At 37.7% G+C, this 22455-nt stretch overlaps 1 protein-coding gene across 1 annotated transcript in view; it reads right to left on the bottom strand.

Moving 5' to 3' along the window:
* Positions 1–2215: 2215 nt before the first annotated feature.
* Positions 2216–22455, bottom strand: part of LOC149166840 (aspartyl protease APCB1-like) — a 50627-nt gene continuing 30387 nt past the window's right edge. The window contains exons 3-10 of the mRNA XM_089432771.1: positions 5066–5183; positions 4211–4440; positions 3846–4094; positions 3590–3743; positions 3405–3493; positions 3147–3264; positions 2939–3011; positions 2216–2614 (exon numbers count right to left, since the gene is read on the bottom strand). Coding sequence (XP_089288897.1) covers positions 2496–2614; positions 2939–3011; positions 3147–3264; positions 3405–3493; positions 3590–3743; positions 3846–4094; positions 4211–4440; positions 5066–5183 — 1150 coding nt within the window. The 3' untranslated portion in view covers positions 2216–2495. The remainder of the gene's footprint in view (positions 2615–2938; positions 3012–3146; positions 3265–3404; positions 3494–3589; positions 3744–3845; positions 4095–4210; positions 4441–5065; positions 5184–22455) is intronic.

Here is a 22455-nt window from a genome sequence, read left to right as displayed (position 1 = left end):
ATATTGGGGAACAAGACTCCTGAGGAGGCATTCACAGGGGCGAAGCCAAAGATAGGGCACTTGTGCATCTTTGGTTGTCCACTATACATCCATGTTCCTGTGAAGAAGAGGACGAAGTTGGAATAAAAGGGGATTTTTCTTGGGTATAGTGAGACCTCAAAGGCTTATAGGATCTTCATGCAAGCACAAAGGAAGTCAGTTGTAGGAATGTTAGGTTCAAGGAGAATTTGGCATCCAAGACGTCTAGTTGCCACCAATAGTAATAAAGGACTAGAAGTAGGAGGCACCGAAGTAGAGCAGCATGCAGAGGCTTCCAATAAAAGGAGTCAACCTTTAGGTAGGGAGGAGTCAATAGCTTCTTCCACTTCTGTCAAGAGACCCAAGTGGTTTGAGCAGACATTCAGGGATGCTCAAGGGCATGTGGAGGCTGCTACAAGCACATTCAAGGAGGTAGGCCTCCACAGAAATTTTCAAACTCCATGGAACTGATGAGTAGCGCCATTGAAGAGGCTATAGACCACGAGGCTTACATGAAATCCATGATGAAGGATGATGCATGAGACATTGTACCAAGACTAGAGGGACGAGCAGTTCCAAGTAGCTCTTTCGGAAGTACCTTCCTCGCTAAGAGGGAGTGTTGATGTTTGTAGCTCGCGCAGGAACTTCGGCACAGCCCTAAGTGTCTAGGCATGTGGAAGTCATCTAATTGACCTTTAACCTTAACAATTACTTTAAGTATTATAGTAATTGACTTTTATAAGATGAAGTGAGTTAATCCAATAAAATGCAAAGGTTATTTGCATTAGTGAATTAGATGAATTTCAACCATTGATCTCAAGAGATGTTGAGATCTAATATCACCCGTCAATCACTTTGGAGATTAGGGTTGTGGATTCAATCAATAACTCAAACTTATAAAAGGAAGACTAGGCTAAGGGTGAAAAAATACAAGACATCTACTGAGCACAAGACATTGGGAGAAGGACATCTCAGTGATTGGGTGGAGATGGATTTCCATTAAAGTGTGTGGGGTTTGAGGTAAGTGCAAGGGGCAACAAGGGAGATCTAGATCAGACAAGCAAGATCGAAGGACAAATTGAAGGTTTTATCAATTAGATCAGTTCCAGGTTTATTGTTGTACATATTTTCCTCGGTGTGTCACTTTCCCAATTAAGGAGCTCTTGTAAGTTCTGAATTTAATGAATGGACTAATTTGAAGGGAACAAATATTGTGTGCGTGTTATAGTGAGATTGGAGTTTAATTTTTCTTACGTTGTTTATTTTATTTGTGTTAAAATCTCAGTCGTGTTATTATTCATAATATCTAATCTACTAAGAAGTAATTAACCAAGTGTTGGGGTTAAAAATTTAACATTGGCAAAGATTACCAAGCTCAAGAAGCCCAATTGTGAACCAAATTGTACTTAATTGAATCAAGGGCTAGGCCAGCAAAGGCCTTTTCAAAGCTTTGACCTCAAAAAATCTACCAAGAAGATTGTTGAGCACAAATTGGTTGAGAAAAAAAAAACATATTGAAAGAGAATTTGTCTATTGCTATAAGATGGTTTTTCAAACACATGCATTTACAAGAATGTAAGGTGGCCATACAAACCTGCATGGACATGGTCCACACCCTCTCACCTAGACATGAGGATGTGTGATCAAGCACAGATTAGGTGCACTAACAGTGGCTCTAATGGAAATGGTTCACAATAAATCTCCAAAGCTTGACAACTTTGAACCCTACGTGAGTTTAAGTCCTGGCCCTCGCTGAAAGGATTAAATCAGGGAGTTAGAGGTTACTTAACAAGAATTGTTCTGTTTACTAATTTGTGTTGTTAGAAATTACAAGCAAGATAGTTTTTCGGTATTGCATTTTCATTATCTGGAGCTACTCAAAATGCTCCCTAATACCTACTGAGAAGAGCCACATAATGTTGCTTTCAAAGAGATTAAGAGTATAACAAGCAACATTATCACTCCATTTTGAAATTAACAATCCAATACCGCTGCCTAGTTATCAACATCTTCCTCATAGGGAATTTGCACCTACAAAACATTAGCATTATCTTAAAAAGATCTCAGAATGTAGGATATAAATTGTCAAGCTAGCCCAGCTAGTCCAAATCTTGTAAACAATGGAAAATCTGACGACTAGTCCAAACTGCCAAGATACAAGATATATTCTTCAAAATTGACAATAAACAAGACTCCATATTCCAAACTGTATATGATAATATTCTACTATCGATGCAATATATACAATACAAACATATTAAAATAGTGATTTCACTTAAATATGTGAAATGGCTCGTTGATAGCTCGACAGATCTCCAAATATGAGAAAATGTGGCTGTAAATAATGTACATATAAGCTATAACCAACACTAATAATATGACTTGCACATTAACAACTGTCTTCTGTATATTTGACAAGATGTTCAAAATTTTACATCGCTCATTACAAAGCATGAACCAGTTCCTGCTGCATTGTTTTACACAAAAAAGGGGAAGGCCTTCATCGTCTTAGGTGGCTTGTGGCAATCTGCATGGACCCAGCCAATCTGGTTCTTGACATTGTCATAAACAATCAGGTGTCCTTGCAAAGAAATGTCTGCAATAAAAACATTGCAAATTCATAGAAGTTTTAGGCATTGACCATCCTAGGGTTCAGTGTGCTAGAATTTTGAGACGGTTTCAACCATCACTATGAGGACAAAAGGAAGTATTATTGACCATAGAATAACGGACTGAGGATCCAGCCTCAAATTTATTGCTATCACTTATATGTTGCATAGTCAACATCACTGACTTAAAATAAAGCCTCCAAAGCAACCAAAGAATTCTATAGCATAAGATGTGCATGGAAAAGAAAAGAAAACTTTAAAAAGAATCTCATTGTTAGTAATCAGGAGATTCATTATGGCACTTCATTTACCTCCAATTATATTTGTGGCACCATTGTTCACTTCACTGCCATTGAGGATTCCCAGACAAACATTACCATGAGACTGTTAAAAGAAGAAAATAACTGCAAGTATTAGAAGTCTTAACCTTTGCATGGTGGCCTTCCAGCTTTGGATGCAATGAAAGCATTCTAACTAGAGAAGTAGATATGATATTTATTGAGGTTGATGCATGCTTACACTGATGACCAAGTAACCTTCTGGGGGAATGTCAAACTGTTTGGTCTTAATAAGCCATGGGTTGCCCCCAAAATCCAGAGTCAATGGTTTGAAGAAAGGTTTCACATCTGCTATAGACCTATTGCATTATAAAATTAAATCAGCCTGCCTTGATTTTGTAGATGAATTGCCTTGCCAGAAAGCAAGGAGAAAATTTTGTGAACTTTCATAGTTACCTGTAGATAAAATAAAAATGAAACTTTCAATAAACTTTCATACCTGATAGGATGTCTTGCCCGCCAACACAGCGGTAAAGTTTTATCTGACAAATCCTGTACTAACCCTCCTCCAAAAAGGTTCTCTTTAACCTGTTCACTCTCACATTATAAGAGAAGTATATTTTAAGCAAGGACAGACTAAGTCCATTCTCAATGCATCAAGCTCTCTGAAGTAGTAATACTTACTGCTGAGACAAATGCGAAGTAAGCCGTCTCTGTGAGATATGTAAAGGAGCTACCACTATCAAAAACCACCCCTCCTAATTTGTTTTTTAGGTCATTAGAAAAAAGCGGTCTGTTTCCAAGTTTCATATTTGCATTGCCCACGTAATATAATTTCCTGGTAGCAATTAGAAAAGACCAAGAGACTTGATTAAAAAAAAAAAAAAATCCGCCTACTTAATTAAAATAAATAACTGAGCTGTGAGATTGTTTGACATACATTGCAGGCTTGCCAAGCATGGGAACCCATGTCATTCCCCACACAGGTACAAGATCATTTCCAAAGAACATATAACCCCCACCTCTTTCATCTCTTTCATCTCCAGCAATACAATGACCAATCACATTCTTAGTCAGACCTTGACTTGCTAATTGTGATGGCAGACTAACCTGAGCACTGCTAAGGCCCAATACTCCATCTGTCACTGCAGGTGAAACTGCAAGAGAACCCTGCTGGTCATATGCACATCTGTGTCAAAATGAGCAGCCACATATTTATCGTCAGGAGATCATCCATTGCTGAGACATTACAAAAACATTGCTTCATTAGAGTCTGAAAAGAGTATTACAGATTCATAGGCCTACCCAAACACAAAATTTGTTCGAGCTATAGAGCCATTTGTCAGTAACACTCTAATATTGTCTCTCGCAAGAACTCCCATAGAGGATCCCAGATCAGCATACTCTATCTCATAGTCACACTGTTCAGAGGTACTTGTGCATTCATAGCTGTGACCTGCTTGCACATTCACACACATCGGCTCCATGCAGGATACAAGTTGGCTTTTCTTGGGTTTGTACAGAGCGTGTGGTCCCTGGATAAAAGATCCCACTTAGTGATATGTGCACAAGGAGAACAGCAATAAAACACTCGTAAGAAATAAAATGCAAGAGGAATTGCCGCAGCTGAAACATTTTGTGTGTGTGAACAAAAATTGGTAGGTTGCAAGTATTTATGATCAGTTAGGAAAGGAATTTATGCTTACTAGGCAAGTTAGGTGTAGTGGTATGTGAGATGTACAAGTGTCTCCTAAAATAAAAGTTACAAATGCAAATACGATACATGTTTTTCACCTACTACCAAGTCTCACTCCTTAGTCTGCAGCAATCTTTACAACCAAAAGATAATAGTCTTTTGTTACAAGTTTCAAACTAGAATGCCACAAGTCAAACCCAGGTCCTCTCTAAAATATAGGCATTTTCATTATCTGGATTCCATATGCTACCACCTGGTCTGCTTGGAAGTGCAAGCTTCTCCAGGTTTGAAGACAGACAAAGTCGGAAGAATTCAGAAAGGTGGAAGAACTGATGAGGCCAGATGCTGCTACAAAATTGTATTTCCATTATCACTTAAATCTATAGCTCAAGGCATGCCACTAAATCACATAAATATACAAAAATATACAGTAGAACTCCAAATCATAACTTCAGGAATTTTACCTTGGCACAACTTCTGCAAGGAGCATCACATTGGATCCAAGTCAAATCACTCCCTGTGTCAACATCAAGGTGATAGGCCTTTGGTGGGTTCCCAATGAGCATTGACACATAATAAAGTCTGCAAAAGTTGAAATTCTTTAACTCCAGTCAGTTTGAGCAAGATTGAAAACAGAAATGCTATAACAAAGATTGAAACCTGGCAATGGTTCATGAAACAAGAAATTATTTGTAAGTTTCACAACCTATGTTGTACCTTTGTTTGAAACATTCAAAAGTATCCATAAAATGATTGTTTAGAAACAATCACATTCTGAGATGGAAGCAAGCATTTGTAAATTGTGAGTACAAACTACATCAGTAAAAAATGTCCATGCAGTATTTTGGGATGGAAAAGAAAGGGTGTTTGTGTTACAACCCAAGCTAATGTGAGGTGAATAAAATAAGCTGCAGATGCCCAGGTCGCTAACATGCATTTACAATAATTAATGAAAGATTTTAAAAGTATAAGGGACCTCATTAGCCTTAGAAGACACCCGTCACATTGTCATTAAGATCCAAATTGACTGGGGCCCAAAGAGGACAGCTGCTATCACCTTGCCTTGTCAAATGATTTGGGTATTATATGAAGATCCGTGGCCTGGGACTTCATGTTCGATGGGCTGAAATTTACCAATTCATACTTCAGACATTAACAAACAGCAGCTACCTGACATAAGTTATAACATGAAGTTCTCAGTGTCACCATACAACCCATCAAATGACAAGTACACACCACTTAAGACCACCTTTGGCACAGTGCTGTAGACTCCGATCAATTCATGCCTCAATTCTGACATGAGTTCATGCTATGTGGCCATAGCTTATAACACCAAAAGGTAGCCATTACAATACACAATATATAAACAGGCTATAATGTGCAATATACTGCCTCCAACCTTCCAGCGTGTGCCTATATGTTAGGGTTGTAGTTTAGGTTTTAATGAATAATTTTGCATTTTTGCATGGTTTTAATTTTTCATGGTGTTTGAACTGTGAGTCTGTCATAGGATTGGAGTACACAGAAATCATCCATAGAATTGCATACATCCATCTTCCTAAGCATTTCATAACAAGGCCATTCATCCAAACACCATAACTGAAGTGTTAGATCCATCATAAATCTCTCATACCTGTACCACGATCAATTATGAAGACCTAGTTCACAGTATAACTCCAATAAACAAGTGACGTGTGCTCACAACTGAAATGCTAAAAAGCAATGAACACTCGAAAAAAAGAAGATAACATCACAAGCAAAAGACAGATTAATGTTCACCATCTATACAATTTGTTTACTCTATATTTATTATTGCATGATAGGTATAAAAGTATACAGATTACCAAAATTGGTATCTGAATCCACAAGTGACATGCAGAGCTTTTACACAGGGCTTTTCCAAATAAAGCTCATCTATAAATGGAAAACATGGATGATAAAAGCCAATGTTACATTTATTGTTATTGGCGATTTTATTGTCAGGGGTTTGAAATTTAAATTATCAGCAATATCGGTGAAAATATTGGAAATTATCAAGAAACTTAACAAAAATAATTACAAAAATAATCATTTTTTTCCGATTTTTTAACTTCTAAAGCAACATCAACATCAGACAAATGCATTTTTACATAAATATGAAAATAAAATTGATATATAAGAGTATTAGATGTCAAGTGGTACATTGGATATTGATACCGAAATATGATATTTTCCGAGTCATAAGATCTGACAGGATGATACAAAATCACATCAAACCAAAAATAAATGTGTCTCATGAGATGAATCATGGCAATTAAAGCAATGGTTTCCCCTTGTTTGCTTGATAGAAAATGGTCACAACATCAACAATGTTACCCGAATCAAACTAAAAGATTGGTCAACCAAAAAACACATAAAAGATTCAAATTTTGAAAAGAATATATATTTCATGTGCATCCATATGAATCCAGACCATTATACACAAATATGCAAAGTTTCTCATGTATATAGCAAGGGTGCATATCACCAAAATAGCACTGAGTGCAATCCATGTTTGAATCAAAATACATCAACAAAGAGGCTCTAAATGGCCTCTAGAGTCCAAAAAACAATTATGCTACAATGAATAGCTACATAACTTCAAAATCATTGCCTATATTGGGATCCTCCACATCAATATCCCCCTCTAAGCATCAAAATAAGATAGAAAATGTTTAACATGCCTAATCAGTGATTTTGCTCGATTGAAGGGTACATTTTTGCTAGGATCATGATAGAGGAGTTCAACAATCAATGCCACCAACATTGAAGTACATAGAGGGCTTGGTGCTCTTGATTAAATGTCAGTTCCATAAGCATTGCAATCCTACCAACCCTGAAGATTGTTTAGTCTGCTGATTTTGAATGGGATCTAAAATTCTACTTTCTCCATATTAAATCCAGTGAGGTTGGAACTACTTACTCTCAAGAATCCTAAAACAAGTAATCTTAATGTTAAAAAAAAATCATCCTTTTACTTTAAAAAAATAATATTACCATTAACTACTAGGGCATATATCTCATGAGATGAATTATGAGAAAGGAAAACAACAGATTTCCCCTTGTTCGGTTGGTGGAAAATAGTTACAGTTTCCTCAAAGCTCAATCCCTTGAGACCCACTTTCAAAAAATAAGGGTTATATGACTAGGAACCTTCTTATCATGTGATAATGACAGACACAAAGCGATGAATTCCAAATTATCACGATAGTTAAAATAAATTAATCGTGATAAATTGAAATTATCACAACAATTTCAAAAGGGCAATTTATCGCAATATATACTAGTGATACAATCCCCATGGTTGATTTTGGGGATATTATTATGATAATTTTGATAATATCACGATAAGTGAAACATTAATAAAAACCATATTTTGAAATTTCCTATGGTTCTCGTCATTGTAGGATTTTATTGTCTTGCAGTCTCTATCAATGCCCTATCACTATTATCAGTCTTACTATAGTGTTGTCAGCAGAACCTAGCTTTAGTTAAACTCCATGATATTGTGACTAAATGCTGTGTAAGAGAGGTTTAATGCTTAACATAGTGATAATAATAAAGTAGTACAATCCAGACCAGCTTTTATTGTCAATGCCCTATTACTATTATATGTTTTACTATCCTACTGGTGTCACTATAACCTAGCATTAGTTAAACTCCAAGATATTGTGACTAAAACTACTGTAAGAGAGGTTCAATCCCTAACATAAGAATAATAATAAAGTAGTATGATCCAGACCTTTGAGACAGAGGTATGGCTGCCCTATGGACATAAGAGTGTTTTCCATGCTTTAGAATAGATGGATTCACAAGGACTCGACACCATGTGCTTAAACTGCAAAATTTCACCACAAGATGCCTGAAAGCCCTAGAAAATTTGAAAATGTAATAATACGTGCATCATAAATGTAGAAAAAGATTCTGTATGTACAATGCGCACTTTCCAAGTTTCCTTCATGTTTTTGTGATTAATTTCACAGTATAAGCAGTGCTTGCATTTCTAGATTTCTCAATTTCACCACGCCGAGACACTTTACTCATTCAAAAGGCTGGCTTTTATTTTGCCAGGGATGCATTCTGTCACATATTTTATCCAATGTTATCAAAACCGAACCGGTGATTGAACTAGAAAACCCTCTAGACAAGGAACCAGTCGGAACTGGACTGGAACTGGTAAAAAAATTGGTTGCCAAAAACCTATAAAATATTCAAATTTAAATAAATTAATTAAATTTAAAAAGTTAAATTGAAAAAAGAAACATATATATTCATGTGCATCCATATGAATCCAAACCATTTATACACAAATAAGTAAAATTTCTCATTTATATAGCATGCAAGCGTGCACATAACCAAAATAACACCAAGTGCAATCCATCTCTAAATTGAAAATACATAAATAAACAGACTCTAGATGGATGGCCACTAGCATCCAAAAAAATTATGCTACAACAAATACCTACATGTAATCAAAATCATTGCCTATATTGGGATCTTTGTCATCAATATCACACTCTAAGCATTAAAATAAGATAGAAAAAACATAGCATGTCAAGTCAAGATTTTGTTTGAGTGACGGGTACATTTTTAGTAGGGTCATGATAGAGGAGTTTGACAACCAGTGCCACTAAAATCAAGGTACATAGAGGGTTTGGTGCTCTTGGTTAAATACTAGTTCCATACGCTCGTACATGACAAAATCCAATGTAAATGTTGCAACCCCCCCAATCCCGAAATCCTGAAAAATTTGTTAAGTTTGTTGCATTTTGAATGAGATTTAAAATTCTACATTGTCCATATGTGAAATCCAATGAGGTCGGAACCACTCTCAAATATTCTAAGTCATTTCAAAGCAATGTTAAGTAAGAGTGATATCTAAGTAATGTCAATTTTACTTTAAGAATTTAACATTACAATGAATTGCATAGCCGTAGTAGGGCCATAGGCTTGAATATTAGGTTGCCCAACTCAAAAAAAAATTGTTTTTTTAAATTGTGTTTCAAATGCTTTTGTGTTAGTTTTTAATACTCAGCTACTAATTTAATAAATATTATGAGATGAACGAACTAAAAACTGAGCTTCCAAACACACTTACTAAATATGTTGAGTATTCTAACAAAACAATAGCAATGGAAAATAATTTCTTGAAGACACAATCACACAATAAAATAGTACACCAAAAATTTACAACCACAATTGGGGAAAACTTGCAACTTGTGTGTTCTCTTTGTTTTTCTTCAACAGTAGCAAATTCATAAAATTACATAGAAGAGGGAAAATCCTTCCCTTCACTCAGAAATCGACCAACACCCTTATGTGCCCAGCTGTGTTAGAAAATCAGAAAGGCAGAAAGATTTCCTTATGTTGACAATTACTTGTGATGTTCTTGTATTCTTATTAACTTTCTTTATGTTCTTTTATCTTCTTCTCATCAAGCAATAATCAAATTAAAAACATGAAGATCAATGACACCAGATGTAGGCATTCAGCCAGAGCTAAAAGCCCTATGGAGGGGAAAACCCATTCAAACTCTTCCATTAGTAGATTCAAATCAATTGAGACAATCCAAGACCTTAGACCAAACTAAAATATTTTCCTCACTCCACCAAGTCAGCCTTTCAAACCTCAATAGTCTCTTCTAGTCAAACAACTTCAATCCAACTACAACACAGAATTTCAGCCCTCCAGCTCCCAAAATTTCGGCCCTACTGCAAATCTGAAATTTCAACCGTCTTGCAACTACCCAGAAATTCACACATGTGGCAGAAAGAGAGAAATTTGGCTTCTTCTTGCTTGACAAGTGTCTCCTTCTCCTTCTTAGGTATTTCTCTCTCCTTTTGCAACTGCAGATCGAACCTGCTCGTCTTGTGCTTCAAATGAGGTCAAGTTGTTGCCTATATATAGTAGTTTCTAGCAACCTTTGAGGCTAACTTGTCCTTAATGAGGCCGACTTGTCTTCTTTGAGGCCGACTTGATGGAGGAGGTCTATTTGACTCAATTTATATCAAAATATTTTTCTTTCTTGACAAATAAAGCCCAAGAAGAGTCTATTACATGATGACATGGACTAGGACTCATGACATAACTAGAAGCCTACAATGAAAGCTTTGACCTATAAATAAAATAATAAAGCATGAAACCCATGCCAATAAATAATCTTTTTTTTGTAAAATAAAATTCTTTTTCTTTCTTTTGACAAATATATTACATCATGACTCAAATACAACTATGAAAACAAACACTAGTTACAGTCTTTAACACTCCCTCTTAACTAGGGAGGTATTCATAATTACATATATACATAGGTACATGGATGAACTCAAAATGATATGTTTCAACGAAGAGTTACAACACATGTTGTGCTACATATTAGATACTTGACCAGAGTATCTAATCGGATGGGACTAAGGTGTGTTTCAAGCTTCATCCACTATAGGTACCATCAGGCTTCAACTCTAACACCAACCTAGGGATCTAGGTAACATATGTCGGAGCTCCACAAGACTAATGATACCCACCCTACTTCAGGATCTAGACATCATCACAAGATGGCCAGATGTCCTCCCAAGCAACTTGTCGCCCCAAGATGCTTCATCTCTCCCTATACTTTAAATCAGATATATCCACCAATCCAAGAATGCTTCCAAAAATGTTCATCCTTCTTATGGAGAGATCCTGCACAATTACAACCCCAATTAGTAATAGACTTTCAATATATATAAGTTAATTCAAACCTTTAGGGTTCACAAATATATTGATGTTTCTTATATCATTATTATCTTATCTAAACACATCTTCGTTAGAAGCTTTCTTCTTTAACTTCTACAGCAGCACCAAACTCAACTTTAGCACTTCTTTCAGAACAACAAAGTCTTGTTTACAACTTTGCCACTCACAAATATATATTTGTAATGTTTCAGCAATGATCTTTATTCTTTCTGCAAGGTCTTAGTTGTCACATTATGCCCTCCCTCTCAACTAGGGAGATATACACTTCCTTTCATCCAAGCTCCCTCTTAACCTAGGAAGATCAACAACTTCATAACATTGGAGAAACTTCAAAGTTTCAAAACTGCAGGAAATCATTCTTTTTCATGGCAACAAGGTCATCCATCTATTCATCATTTATGTCGTTAGCATTCCCTTTATTCATCATGCTTATCATTATTATCAAGTCATCTTCAACATCTTGAAGATTGTGTACCTGCAAATCTTCAACGGCAAATACAACCAAATATACAGAATCATGATGTCAAATATATCAAAATCGTGTCATTACAATGGAAGCATCAAAATAATCAAGCTTTAGACATCAAATACCTAAACCTAGTTAGGTTCAAATTCAACAAGGTTTCATATTCTGGATTTCAACAATTTACTAGGGTTTCTATGTGAAAATTATGTGCATTGGAATCCCTACTGCAACAACCGATTAAACTTCTCCTACTTGTTAATTACTTAAACAAATTATTTACTGCTTCCTATAGCAAATATCGAAGCTATGCCCAAAACAAGAACAAAACAATAGAGAAAGATACAACACACATGACATAGTATTTTTTGGACAAATGTCCCCAGAAAAACCCAATGCGGGAAAACCGGTGCAGCAGATCTAAGGGTTTTCATTATTAAGCTGAAGTATTTCTAAATACAACTATTGGATGCCCTCCCAACAATCCAATTATAGAGAAAATCACTTGGCAAAAGAAACTGGTGAGATTACCTCACTCTACACTGCAAGTCTCGGCTGATCCGGCAGCTGAACTGCAAGTTCCCCAGCTACTTCTGTGTTGCCCTTGCGTGGGCCCTGTGTCAGCCTCTAAGTCACTGTGTCAGCTCAACTGAGAATCGATCTGCCTTCAGAAGCCTTTTTCCAGCCCTCCCGACTCAGAAACGTCAACTCCTTCAGCAAATTCGGACCTTTGCGCTAGACATTGTTGCGATGCTCTGTGTGGGACCTGCGTGAGCCCTTCCTGGCTTTGTGTCACCCACTCTACCCTCTGCACTGCCTCCTCTATGTGTCTCTATACCTCTCTAGTGAGTATTCTTGGCTTCGGAGAAGATCCTCCAAGCAAACTTCCTTTGCCCCTCTCTGCACAAGCTCACTCTCGAAATTCTCCCGCCAGTTGCTCTGCTTCATAAAATCGAACTTCTGAACTCCCTCTGTGTGTCTTTCCAAATGACCCTCAAGCCTCCTTAAATAATCTCCTCGTTGACATTCAACAGCCCAAATTAGAAGCTAATCAATGTCTATGATCATTTCTGTTTGATCCTCATCTTCTTCTAGAAGTTACACCCACAGTTTATATTAATACCCTTTAATTATTTTATTTTCCTAAGTTTAGACTTAGGGTCCCATTAAAAATTATTAATTATTTTAATAAAAAAAATTCTGGTCAGAATTTCCCAAAACGCTTTCTGGGTTCTTTGGAATACATGTGCCCGAGCCTCCCTGCAAAATTTGAGACTTAGAGCACATCCGATGCTACCAAAAATCAACATTTTGTCGCAAACCCTAGATTCCATCTTAGATATCAACAACTAAATCAAGTTAGCAATCCAATCATAGCACTTTACATCTTCAATATTATGCCCTAGAATTTTATGTCAAGTACTGCTAGGGTTTTGTTACAAACCCTAGATTTCATCAACAAAAGGATATCAAAATCAAGTTAGCATTCTAGCATTTCATATCTAGGGTTTCATTATTATTCTCTAGAAACTCATATCAATATCTTACTAGGGTTTTTATCGTAAACCCTAGATACAAACATTTAATTTCAAAATCACATATACAACAATTTTGACCAGGCTAGGGTTTTGATCATATGGATGTACATACACCTAGGGTTTCATTCCTAGGACCTTTAATTATTACAAGGATTTTGCCATAAACCCTAATTGACCAAACCCTAAAAATATAGGGTTTCTAGACATCAACAACAAACCTTAAAAAGGCTAGGGTTTTACCCCAAACATCAAGGGAGTAGAATTTGTTATGAGATCTAAACTTTATCAATAAACCTTAAGAAGAAAGGTTTAATCATATGCCCTAAGCATTGAACAGTTAGGGTTTTACAGTGGACCGTAAAGGTTAGGGCTTCACCAAAATGAACAGTGGTAATAGATAGTATGATAAGGGTAGATTCAACCTAATGATTAATCACCCTAACAAGAATCTTTATGATTCAAACGACTTGCCATAAGAGAGTTAGTAATATAAAGCAATTTTCAAATGAAGAATGATCATACCTTTTTGTATGAAGAAAATCTTGCAGCAAATCTTGTAGTCTAGGACATACCTTTGTTCTTTACCAAACCTTGTAGGATATCATCTTCTCTAAAGGGCTTCCTTTGCAACAAAGCTTCTTTCATGACTAAAGTCTTTCTTTGAAGTTTCCTCCATAATCCTTGTGTATTCTGCAAGTTTTTTTTTTTTGTTAACCAAGGAAAATATAAAGAATGGTTTATTAGTATGCAATAAAAACAAATCTCGATGTGTGGAGGAAGTCAAATATGAAAGAGAAAACAAAGAACAATATACTTATCTTTGGTAAAATGGTGAAGGCTCCATCTTAATCCAATCCTTTTGAGGGATACCTACAACTTATCAAAACAATTCAAGAATTTCTAACAAGACATATTAGATCTTTAGAAAACAAAACATAAAATTAAAAGCTTTACAAAATTTTAAGAACAATAGTCTAGAAGGATATGCAAGAAAAGACTTAATAATATAAGTCTTTGACTTCAAATTCTTCAACCTTATTCTTCTTAGGTGGAGCTTCATCAGCAATTGTTGCATGTTCTCTTTCTCTTTTCTTGTTCTTGTGCCTAGGATTTTCTAGACATTGATTCTTATAATGTCACATCTTATGACAAATGATAACATTCTACTTTACATAGGTCAATCTTGTTCTTTGGTCCTTTAAACTTCTTGTTGCCTCCCTTTTTCTTGTAGTGAACGGAGTATGCATTTGAAGTGTTGTTCTCATCTTCTTCCTTCTTATTACTTGCTAATGAGATGCGGGCTTCTTCTTGACTGCATGCATTCCACATTTCTTCAAAGGATGGTGTTTCTTTCCAACTACTAATGCCAGATGCAAAGGAGCTCCGTGATTTTGGTAGACCTAGTAGAGCAGCAATCACAAGTTATTTATCTAGTATGATTTCATCAATAGCTTGGAGTTCATCTCTTATTCGGGAAATCCACACAAAATATGAAGATACGGTGTCATCTTATGTCATCTTCAATGTTCTTAGTTCATTCTTGGGACTAGCAATTTGTCTAATGTTCTTGATAGTGAACAGTTTGGAGAGAGCCTCATACATCCCTTTTGCAGTTTCTATGTTCGATATATAGGGGATTAGGTTGTCCTCGGTGCATACCATGCCCTCGGTGCCTGCTTGAGCCCATAAAGAGCTCTCTTCACCCTGCAAACATGCATGTCTTTGTTGAAAGTCTCAAAACCCTCAAGTTGCTCAAATATATCTCTTCCTCAACAACTCTATTAAGGAAGGCGGCCTTCACGTCCATCTAGTGGATCTTCCATCCCATCTACGTTGCAATTGCCAATATGGTCCTAATGGACAAAGATTGGGCCACTAGAACGAATGTCTCATTATAGTCAATCCCTTCACCGTGAGAGAACCCTTTGGCCACAAATCCAACCTTGTACTTCTCCACACTCCCATTAATAGTGTGCTTGATCTTGTATACCCAACGTGATCCAACAACTGATTTGCCAACTAGTCTTGGCACTATCTCCCAGACATCATTCATCATGATGAAGGAATATTCCTCCGCCATGGCATCTCGTAATACCCGCTGAAAAGTTGCTTCCTTATAGAAAGAAGGATTTGAGTCTATCATCACAGTCATAAGTGCCATGTACCATTTATATCTTTGTGGTTACTTTCTCTGTTTGAATGTGGAGTTGGGGGCTCCAACTCTCTCCTGAGCCTCCCTAATCAACTGATCTTCCCACTTGGCTCGTCCTCTCCCTATGTTGGGAGTCACTAGCTAAGTGGGTTTCGTTTGCTCTACTCTCTCCTCTTGTTCCTACTCTTTCTCCTCATTTGCATGTTGCTCGGCCTGCCCAACAACTGGCTAAGATGAAGTCTGAGGAACTAGTTGAGACTCTTGCTTGAGATCTTGTTGCCCCTCCTCCTGTGTTGCAGCCTGCTCATGCTAGAAGGACTTCCTAAAAGCCATTTCCTCCTCAAACCTCACATCACGCCTGATCATCGTCTTCCTGAGTGTTGGGACGTACACCCTATACGCCTTAGATGTCTCGTTGTAGCCCACTAAAAATGCCCTTCTCTGTTGTGAGCTCCAACTTCCTCTGGTTATCAGAAAACAGATGGAAGTAAACAAGGTTGCCAAAGATCCGGAAGTGAGACATGTCAAGGTTCTTTCCTGTGAAAGCCTCGTTTTGTGTGACTCTACCTAGCACCCTATGTGAACTCCTATTCTACAAAAAGATTGCGGTATTGCGTGGCACGTGCCTCTTCCCAAAGAAACATTAGCAGCCCTTGATCATGCAACATTGCCTTAGTTGCTCCAACAATGCTCCGGTTTTTACGCTCAACCACCCTATTTTGCTAAGGATTATGAGGTGGGATAATCTCTCTCCTAATGCCCTCCTTAGCACACAAGTCCTTGAAGGCGTTGGAGATATACTTGCTACTGTTGTCTAATCCCAGCGCCTTGATCTTTCTACCACTTTGATTTTCCAAGAAGGCTTTGAACTCCACAAACTTCGAGAAGACCTCATATTTCTTCTTCATAAAGAAGATCCAAGTCTTTCTCGAGTGATCATCAATGAAGGTGACATAGTATCTGTATCCCATAAGGGATACAGAGGAAAATGGTCCACAGACACCCGAATGTACCAACTCCAAGATACTCTTAGCCCTGTTGTCTCTACTGGGGAAGGATGTCTTAGCATACTTGCCAAGTTTGCAGCCCTTGCACACGTCATGTTGATCTACGCTACACTGTGGCAGCCCTGCGGCAATTTCTCTCAAATTCTTTAGCGATCCATGGTGTAAGTGACCCATACGCCTATGCCAAAGCTCCCCTAGGTCACGGCTCTGCTCACTAACTCCCCTATTGCTCAAGGTTGCGGTTGTCTGAAATTGAAGTTTGTTGAGGTTCTTCACCCTAACTCTAATCTACTTAGCTACACCGGAGTTGAAAGGCTCGATAAAGGCCTTTCCTCTGCTGAAAATAACCACATAACCATCGTTCTCCAAGGTTGAGACTAAAAAAAGGTTTTTCTTCAACCCTGGGACATAGATGACATCTCTGAGGTAAAGAGGGTTCCCAGACTCCCTCTCAAATTGGACAGTACCCACATCATTGCCTAGGTAACTTGCATCTAATCCCATCTCTGTGCGAAATTGCATGTCCTTTTCGGTCAACCAGTTGAAATACTCCTTGTTCTCGGTCACATGACACAAAGCTCCACTGTCAATATACCACACATTGTTGGTCACTGAGCTGCCATGCAAGTTATGAGCAAAAACTCCCTCTCAAAGTGAGAGGTGAACTCATCCACTTCTGCTAATGCTACCACGTGGTCCCTCTTGGACCCCTTATTCATATTTGGACACTTGTAGTGCCCAAACTGATGACAAGAGAAGCATTTTATTTTGCTGAGATCTTTCTTCTTCTTGCTTCTTGAACTGGACTCGGCCCCTCCTGCACTTTTCTTGCCCTTGGCCTTGCCCCCTTTGCCAGCTAGGGCAAAATTCTCCTTTTCCTCAATCTTGGCATGAGACCCAGATTTGGCCTGCATCGGGATCTCCTCTTGGACACAATCAATCCACACCCTCTCCCATCTTGGTAGGTTTTCTCTGCCATTGACAACATCAGTGAAATTTTCCCATGACTTGGGAAAACCCAACAACGCAAAACTGACTAGGTCTGTCTGAGACTGTCTCCCCAACTCCAGTTAACTTGTCCTTCACTTAGGCGAATCTAGTGAGATATGAGACCACAGACTCAGACTTGGTCAATTTAATATTTCTGAGTTTATCTCTAAATACCAGCTTCTTGGCCTCACTCGAACCTTAGTACAGCCCTCAGATCGTTGTCCACATAGCCTGAGTTGTCTTCTTTCTGAACAAGTGAGGTATGATGTGATCCTTGATACCTTCAAGGATAATCCTTCTGGTGTTTGCATCCTTCTTATTGTGTTGTGCCAGTTGTTGAGGGTCTGTTGGTTGGGCTAGTGGATTGTCCACAAACTTCCAACTCCTTGCTCCTCTAGCACTATACCAATCCTCTCCCTCCACAACAACTGGGTAGAAGCTTACAAAGGAAGGGCAAGTGAACATGGCACTGAACGAATTCCCAATTTCATGGGAACCTTTTGTCATATGTATTTGTACTTAAGAAAACATTCCTAACATTGAGAGGTCATGAGATGACTATATCCAATAGGTGACTCAATGGAGTCAAAGGCCAACAAGAAGGGTGGTGATAAAACCTAGCTCTATTTGGTTAGTCAAATAAGGGCAAAGGTAGAAGACCCAACAAGGGTAAGGGAAAGAGTCAGTAGTCAACCTCATAGCCAAGAAAAGACTTGAGTAAAATCAAGTGCTTCATTTTTCATAAGTGTGATCATTAGCATCACAGTGTCCAAACAAGAAGAGGGTAAAGGGAAGAAAGTAGCAGTCTCTACAGGAACTTACATGAACAAGTTTGCTACCAAGTTTGAGAAGGACTTCTCATTGATGGACAACTTTGCAGCCAAGTTCGAGAAGGACTTCTCATCAGTATCTTGCCTTTTTACCAACACAATTCCAAGGAATGCATGGTATGTGGACAATTGAGCATCTCAATGTATGACATCGACCCAACAATTATTTTCTAGTCACAAGAAGCTAGACTCGGGAGTATAGATTAAGGGTGGTGATGATGCAAGTACCCAATAGCAAGAGTTGGTACTATTCCCTTCTAGCTCAAGTCAAGTAACTCTTTAGATTTTGATGATATCTTGTTTATTATAGGTCTTAGAAAGAACTCACTTTCAATTTTGATCATGGAGGATAATGGCTTTGCAATTGAGTTCAAGAACCAACAAATCCTCACCAAGTCGAAGAAATCTAGCTGAGATACAACTTAGGTAATAGGGGTTAGTGTTGAAAATGTGTAACCAGGTTCGGTCTTCATAAATATGAAATGTAATTTTGATTCCTATATATTGTAAAATGAAAGAAAAAATATTATTGATATTTTGAAGCATGCGTTTCATGCTCAAGGTCTTTTATTTTAGAGGTCAAGCACCCATTAAGTGTTTCTAGGGTTTGTCCTAGGTCAAGAAGTCAAAAGAGCCATTATCACATGTTGAAGACCCCATCGGGCACATTGTAACTTGTAAAAAGAACTATTCTTGTATTTAAAATTGTTAAAATACCCTCCAAGACCAAGTCGGCCTGCCAGCTAAGAAGCCGACATAATTTGAGGTACTTTGTCCACTTTGGAAACCTATATATAGGAGGGAACTCGACCCCCTATGGACACAATTCATTCTCTCATCAAGCAAGTGAAGGAGAAGAAGAAAGAGGCTAGCAAAGGAAGAAGGACGAAGATCAAGAGATTGGGTAATTTCTCTCTCTCTCTTCACACATGTGAAGGAAGGAGACTAGGGTTTTTGTTGTAGGGTCAAGTTTTTGTTGCTACATGATCGAACTTGGAGAAAGTGCAGAAGGAAGGTCGAAGGAAGGCTCATTAGATCATCCTCAAGCCCTAGAAGAAGGAGAAATTCAAGTGAAGGTCTCAAGAAGTCTTGGAACCCTGAAATAAGCTCACACATGTGGAAGCAGTTGTTGCTGGGAGGGCCGAAAATTTCAGACCTGCAATAGAGTTCGAAATTTTGTAGCTAAGCGTCAAAGTTGTGTCGTTGGAAGAGATTTGACTAGGTTTGCCTTGGACAAAGAAAGCACATCATCAAGAAGGTCGCACTTGGTCTTAGAAGGGTATTGGTCTTGGTCTAGAGGGCTTGTTATTCGTCAATTGAAGGATCTATAAGAAGAGAAGAGATTTTTGGGTTTTCCTCTCAAGTGGAGAGGTTTTGGCCCTGGCTTGCAGCCTATATCTTATGTTCTTGTGTAGTGTTAATCTTCTTGTTCTGGTAGTTGTTTTTTGATAAGAACAACATAATATTAAGAGAAGAACCTAATAAGTAAGAAAAAGTAAAAAGAAATCAGAAGCAGTTATCAAGTATAAGAAAAATCATCCTATCCATCGCCCTATAGATTTCTCAACAGTTAGACACAGTAATCTTTACAAGTTGCAAGGTGAACCTGTTTGAGCCCTACTTCATAGCAGTGAACACTTGTGTGAAGTTGTGGCACAAGAGAATGGGGCACCTACATCACAAGGAATTGCCTATTCTAAGGGAGATAGTCATAGGCCTTCCAAAGTTCCTTATTGAGCAATGTGATGTATGTTGACAACACACGCTTGGAAAGCATACCAAGGTTGCTTTCCCAAGCAACAAACATAGGTCTAAGGGGATTCTATACCTAGCATATTTAGATGTTTGTGCCTCAATGTCAGTAACATCAATTGCAAAAAACTATGTTTCCTTTATCAATGACTTCTCTCACAAGACTTGGATCTACTTCTTAAAGACAAGGGATGAGATATTTAGCAAGTTTTACGAATTCAAACCTCTACTTAAAAACCAAAAAAGGAAGAAGATCAAAGTCAAGCCTTGAGATCAAACAATTGGGATGATGATACCTTCAAAAAGTTCAAGGGCTTCCACAAGGAGGTAGGAATCAAGATAAAGCTAATTGTTTTGTACAAGCCACAACATAATGTTATTGCAAAGCAAGAGAATCAATTCATCATAAGGATTGTTAAGGCCATGATACATGACCAAGACTTGCCAATGTTTCTTTGGGCAAAGGCATGTAACACAGCAATCTACATTCAAAATCAATGTCCTCACAAGATCTTGAAGGTCAAGAAGCTAGAGGTGATCCATTTTCACATTTTTGATTGTCCAATTTATATCCATGTATCGGTAGAGGAGAGGACCAACTTGGAGCCCTCTAATAAGAAGGGTTTATTTGTGGGTCACAACGATACTTAAAGGCTTTCAGGATTTATACCCCAAAAAACAAAAAGACAATATTGAGCGGAAATGTAAAGTTTGAGGAAGACTTTACATCCAAGAAGTCTCAATGAGACTTAAAAGGCTTTCAAGATCTATATTCCAAAGCACAAGAAGACAATACTGAGCGGAAATGTTAAGGTTTAAGGAAGACGTTACATCCAAGAAGTCTCATGAGAAGCTCAAAGCAAGGTTTGTGGCAAGAGGGTTCTCCTAGGGAGAAACGGACTACAAGGAGACATTTCCTCTAATCACCATGTACACTTCTATCAGAATCCTCATGTCCTTGGTTTCATTTATAGGATAGAGGATACATCAAATAGATGTGAAGACAACTTTCTTTGATGGGATCATTGAGGAAGAATTGTACATAGAGTAGCCTCAGGGGTTTGAGGTAAATGAGGAGGAGTCCCATGTTTTCCGGGTTAAGAAAGCCTTGTATGGATTCAAGCAAGCACCAAGACCATGATATTCTAGAATTGACAAATATCTACAAAGTATGGGTTTCACCAAAAACAAAGCATATCCTAAATTATATTACCTATTTATTGGGACTAATCTACTTGTTTTGGTGTTGTATTTAGATGACTTGTTTCTAACAAGTGTAAGGAAGCTCATTGCAAGGTGCAAAGCAAAGATGGCAACTAAGTTCAAGATGAAGGACATCAAAATGATGCATTACTTCATCGATTTGGAGATTTGGCAGAGATCATGGGAGATTTTCTTTAGGCAATGTAAGTACATAATTAACATCCTGAAGAGATTTCAAAAGGAGGATTGCAAACCTATAGCCACACCCACGATCACTAATCCGAAGAAGGTGACAACTTTAGATCCAAAGTCAGTGGATCCCACGTGGTATAGGTAGTTGATAGGTTTCTTGATGTATTTGGTCAAGACCAAGCAAAATATATGTATTGCAATGAACAACTTGAGTCAATTCATGGTGAAGCCAAGGTAAGAGCATTGGTTAGCAACAAAGGATATGCTTCAGTATTTGAGTGGTACAGTGGAGATGGTCTAAGATATCTTGGAGATGGTAAAGGGAAGTGGCAAGGATATTTGGATGCAAAATGGGCAATCAAAGCAACAGACAGGAAAAGCGTTGCTTAAGATTGGATCAACAATGATATCCTAGTTCGATATGAACTTGAAACAAAGTTTCATGGCACTTAACTCAGCAAAGGCATAATACATACCAGTCAATATTGCTAATAATGAGACCATCTGGCTTTGCAAGTTACTTGCAGTGCTGTTTGATCAGGAGTTGGAACCCAAAATCATTTACGGTGATAATCAGCGTTGTATCAAACTATCTAAGAATCCAGTGCTTCATAATAAGCCCAAACATAAAGAGATCAAATATCACTTCACATGAGACAAAGTTCAGAAGGGAGCAGTGAAGCTCTGGTATCTTCCCACAAATACATAAGTAGTTGATATTCTAACCAAGCCCTTAGCAAAAGGGAAATTTGAGACATTCAGAGACATACTTGGATTCGTGTCGAATTCCTTCCTTGCTAAGAGCGAGTGTTGAGAAATATGACTCAAATAAGAACTTATAAATAGGTTCAGTGTGAACGTGCAAGAAGTACATTAAGATATTTTCTATTTTGTAATTACTTCAATAAGAAAGTAAAAGTTATATGTTTAGCCGTTGAGTCTAAAATGTGTATTTAATCCATGCATGACTTAGACTA

This window comes from Pinus tabuliformis, chromosome 5_1 (genome assembly GCF_031772625.1).
Source record: "Pinus tabuliformis cultivar Carrire ecotype Pingquan chromosome 5_1, CPIR1, whole genome shotgun sequence".
NCBI lineage: Eukaryota > Viridiplantae > Streptophyta > Pinopsida > Pinales > Pinaceae > Pinus > Pinus tabuliformis.
Note: the sequence above shows the minus strand (reverse complement) of the source record. Positions and strands in the feature narration are given on the sequence as shown.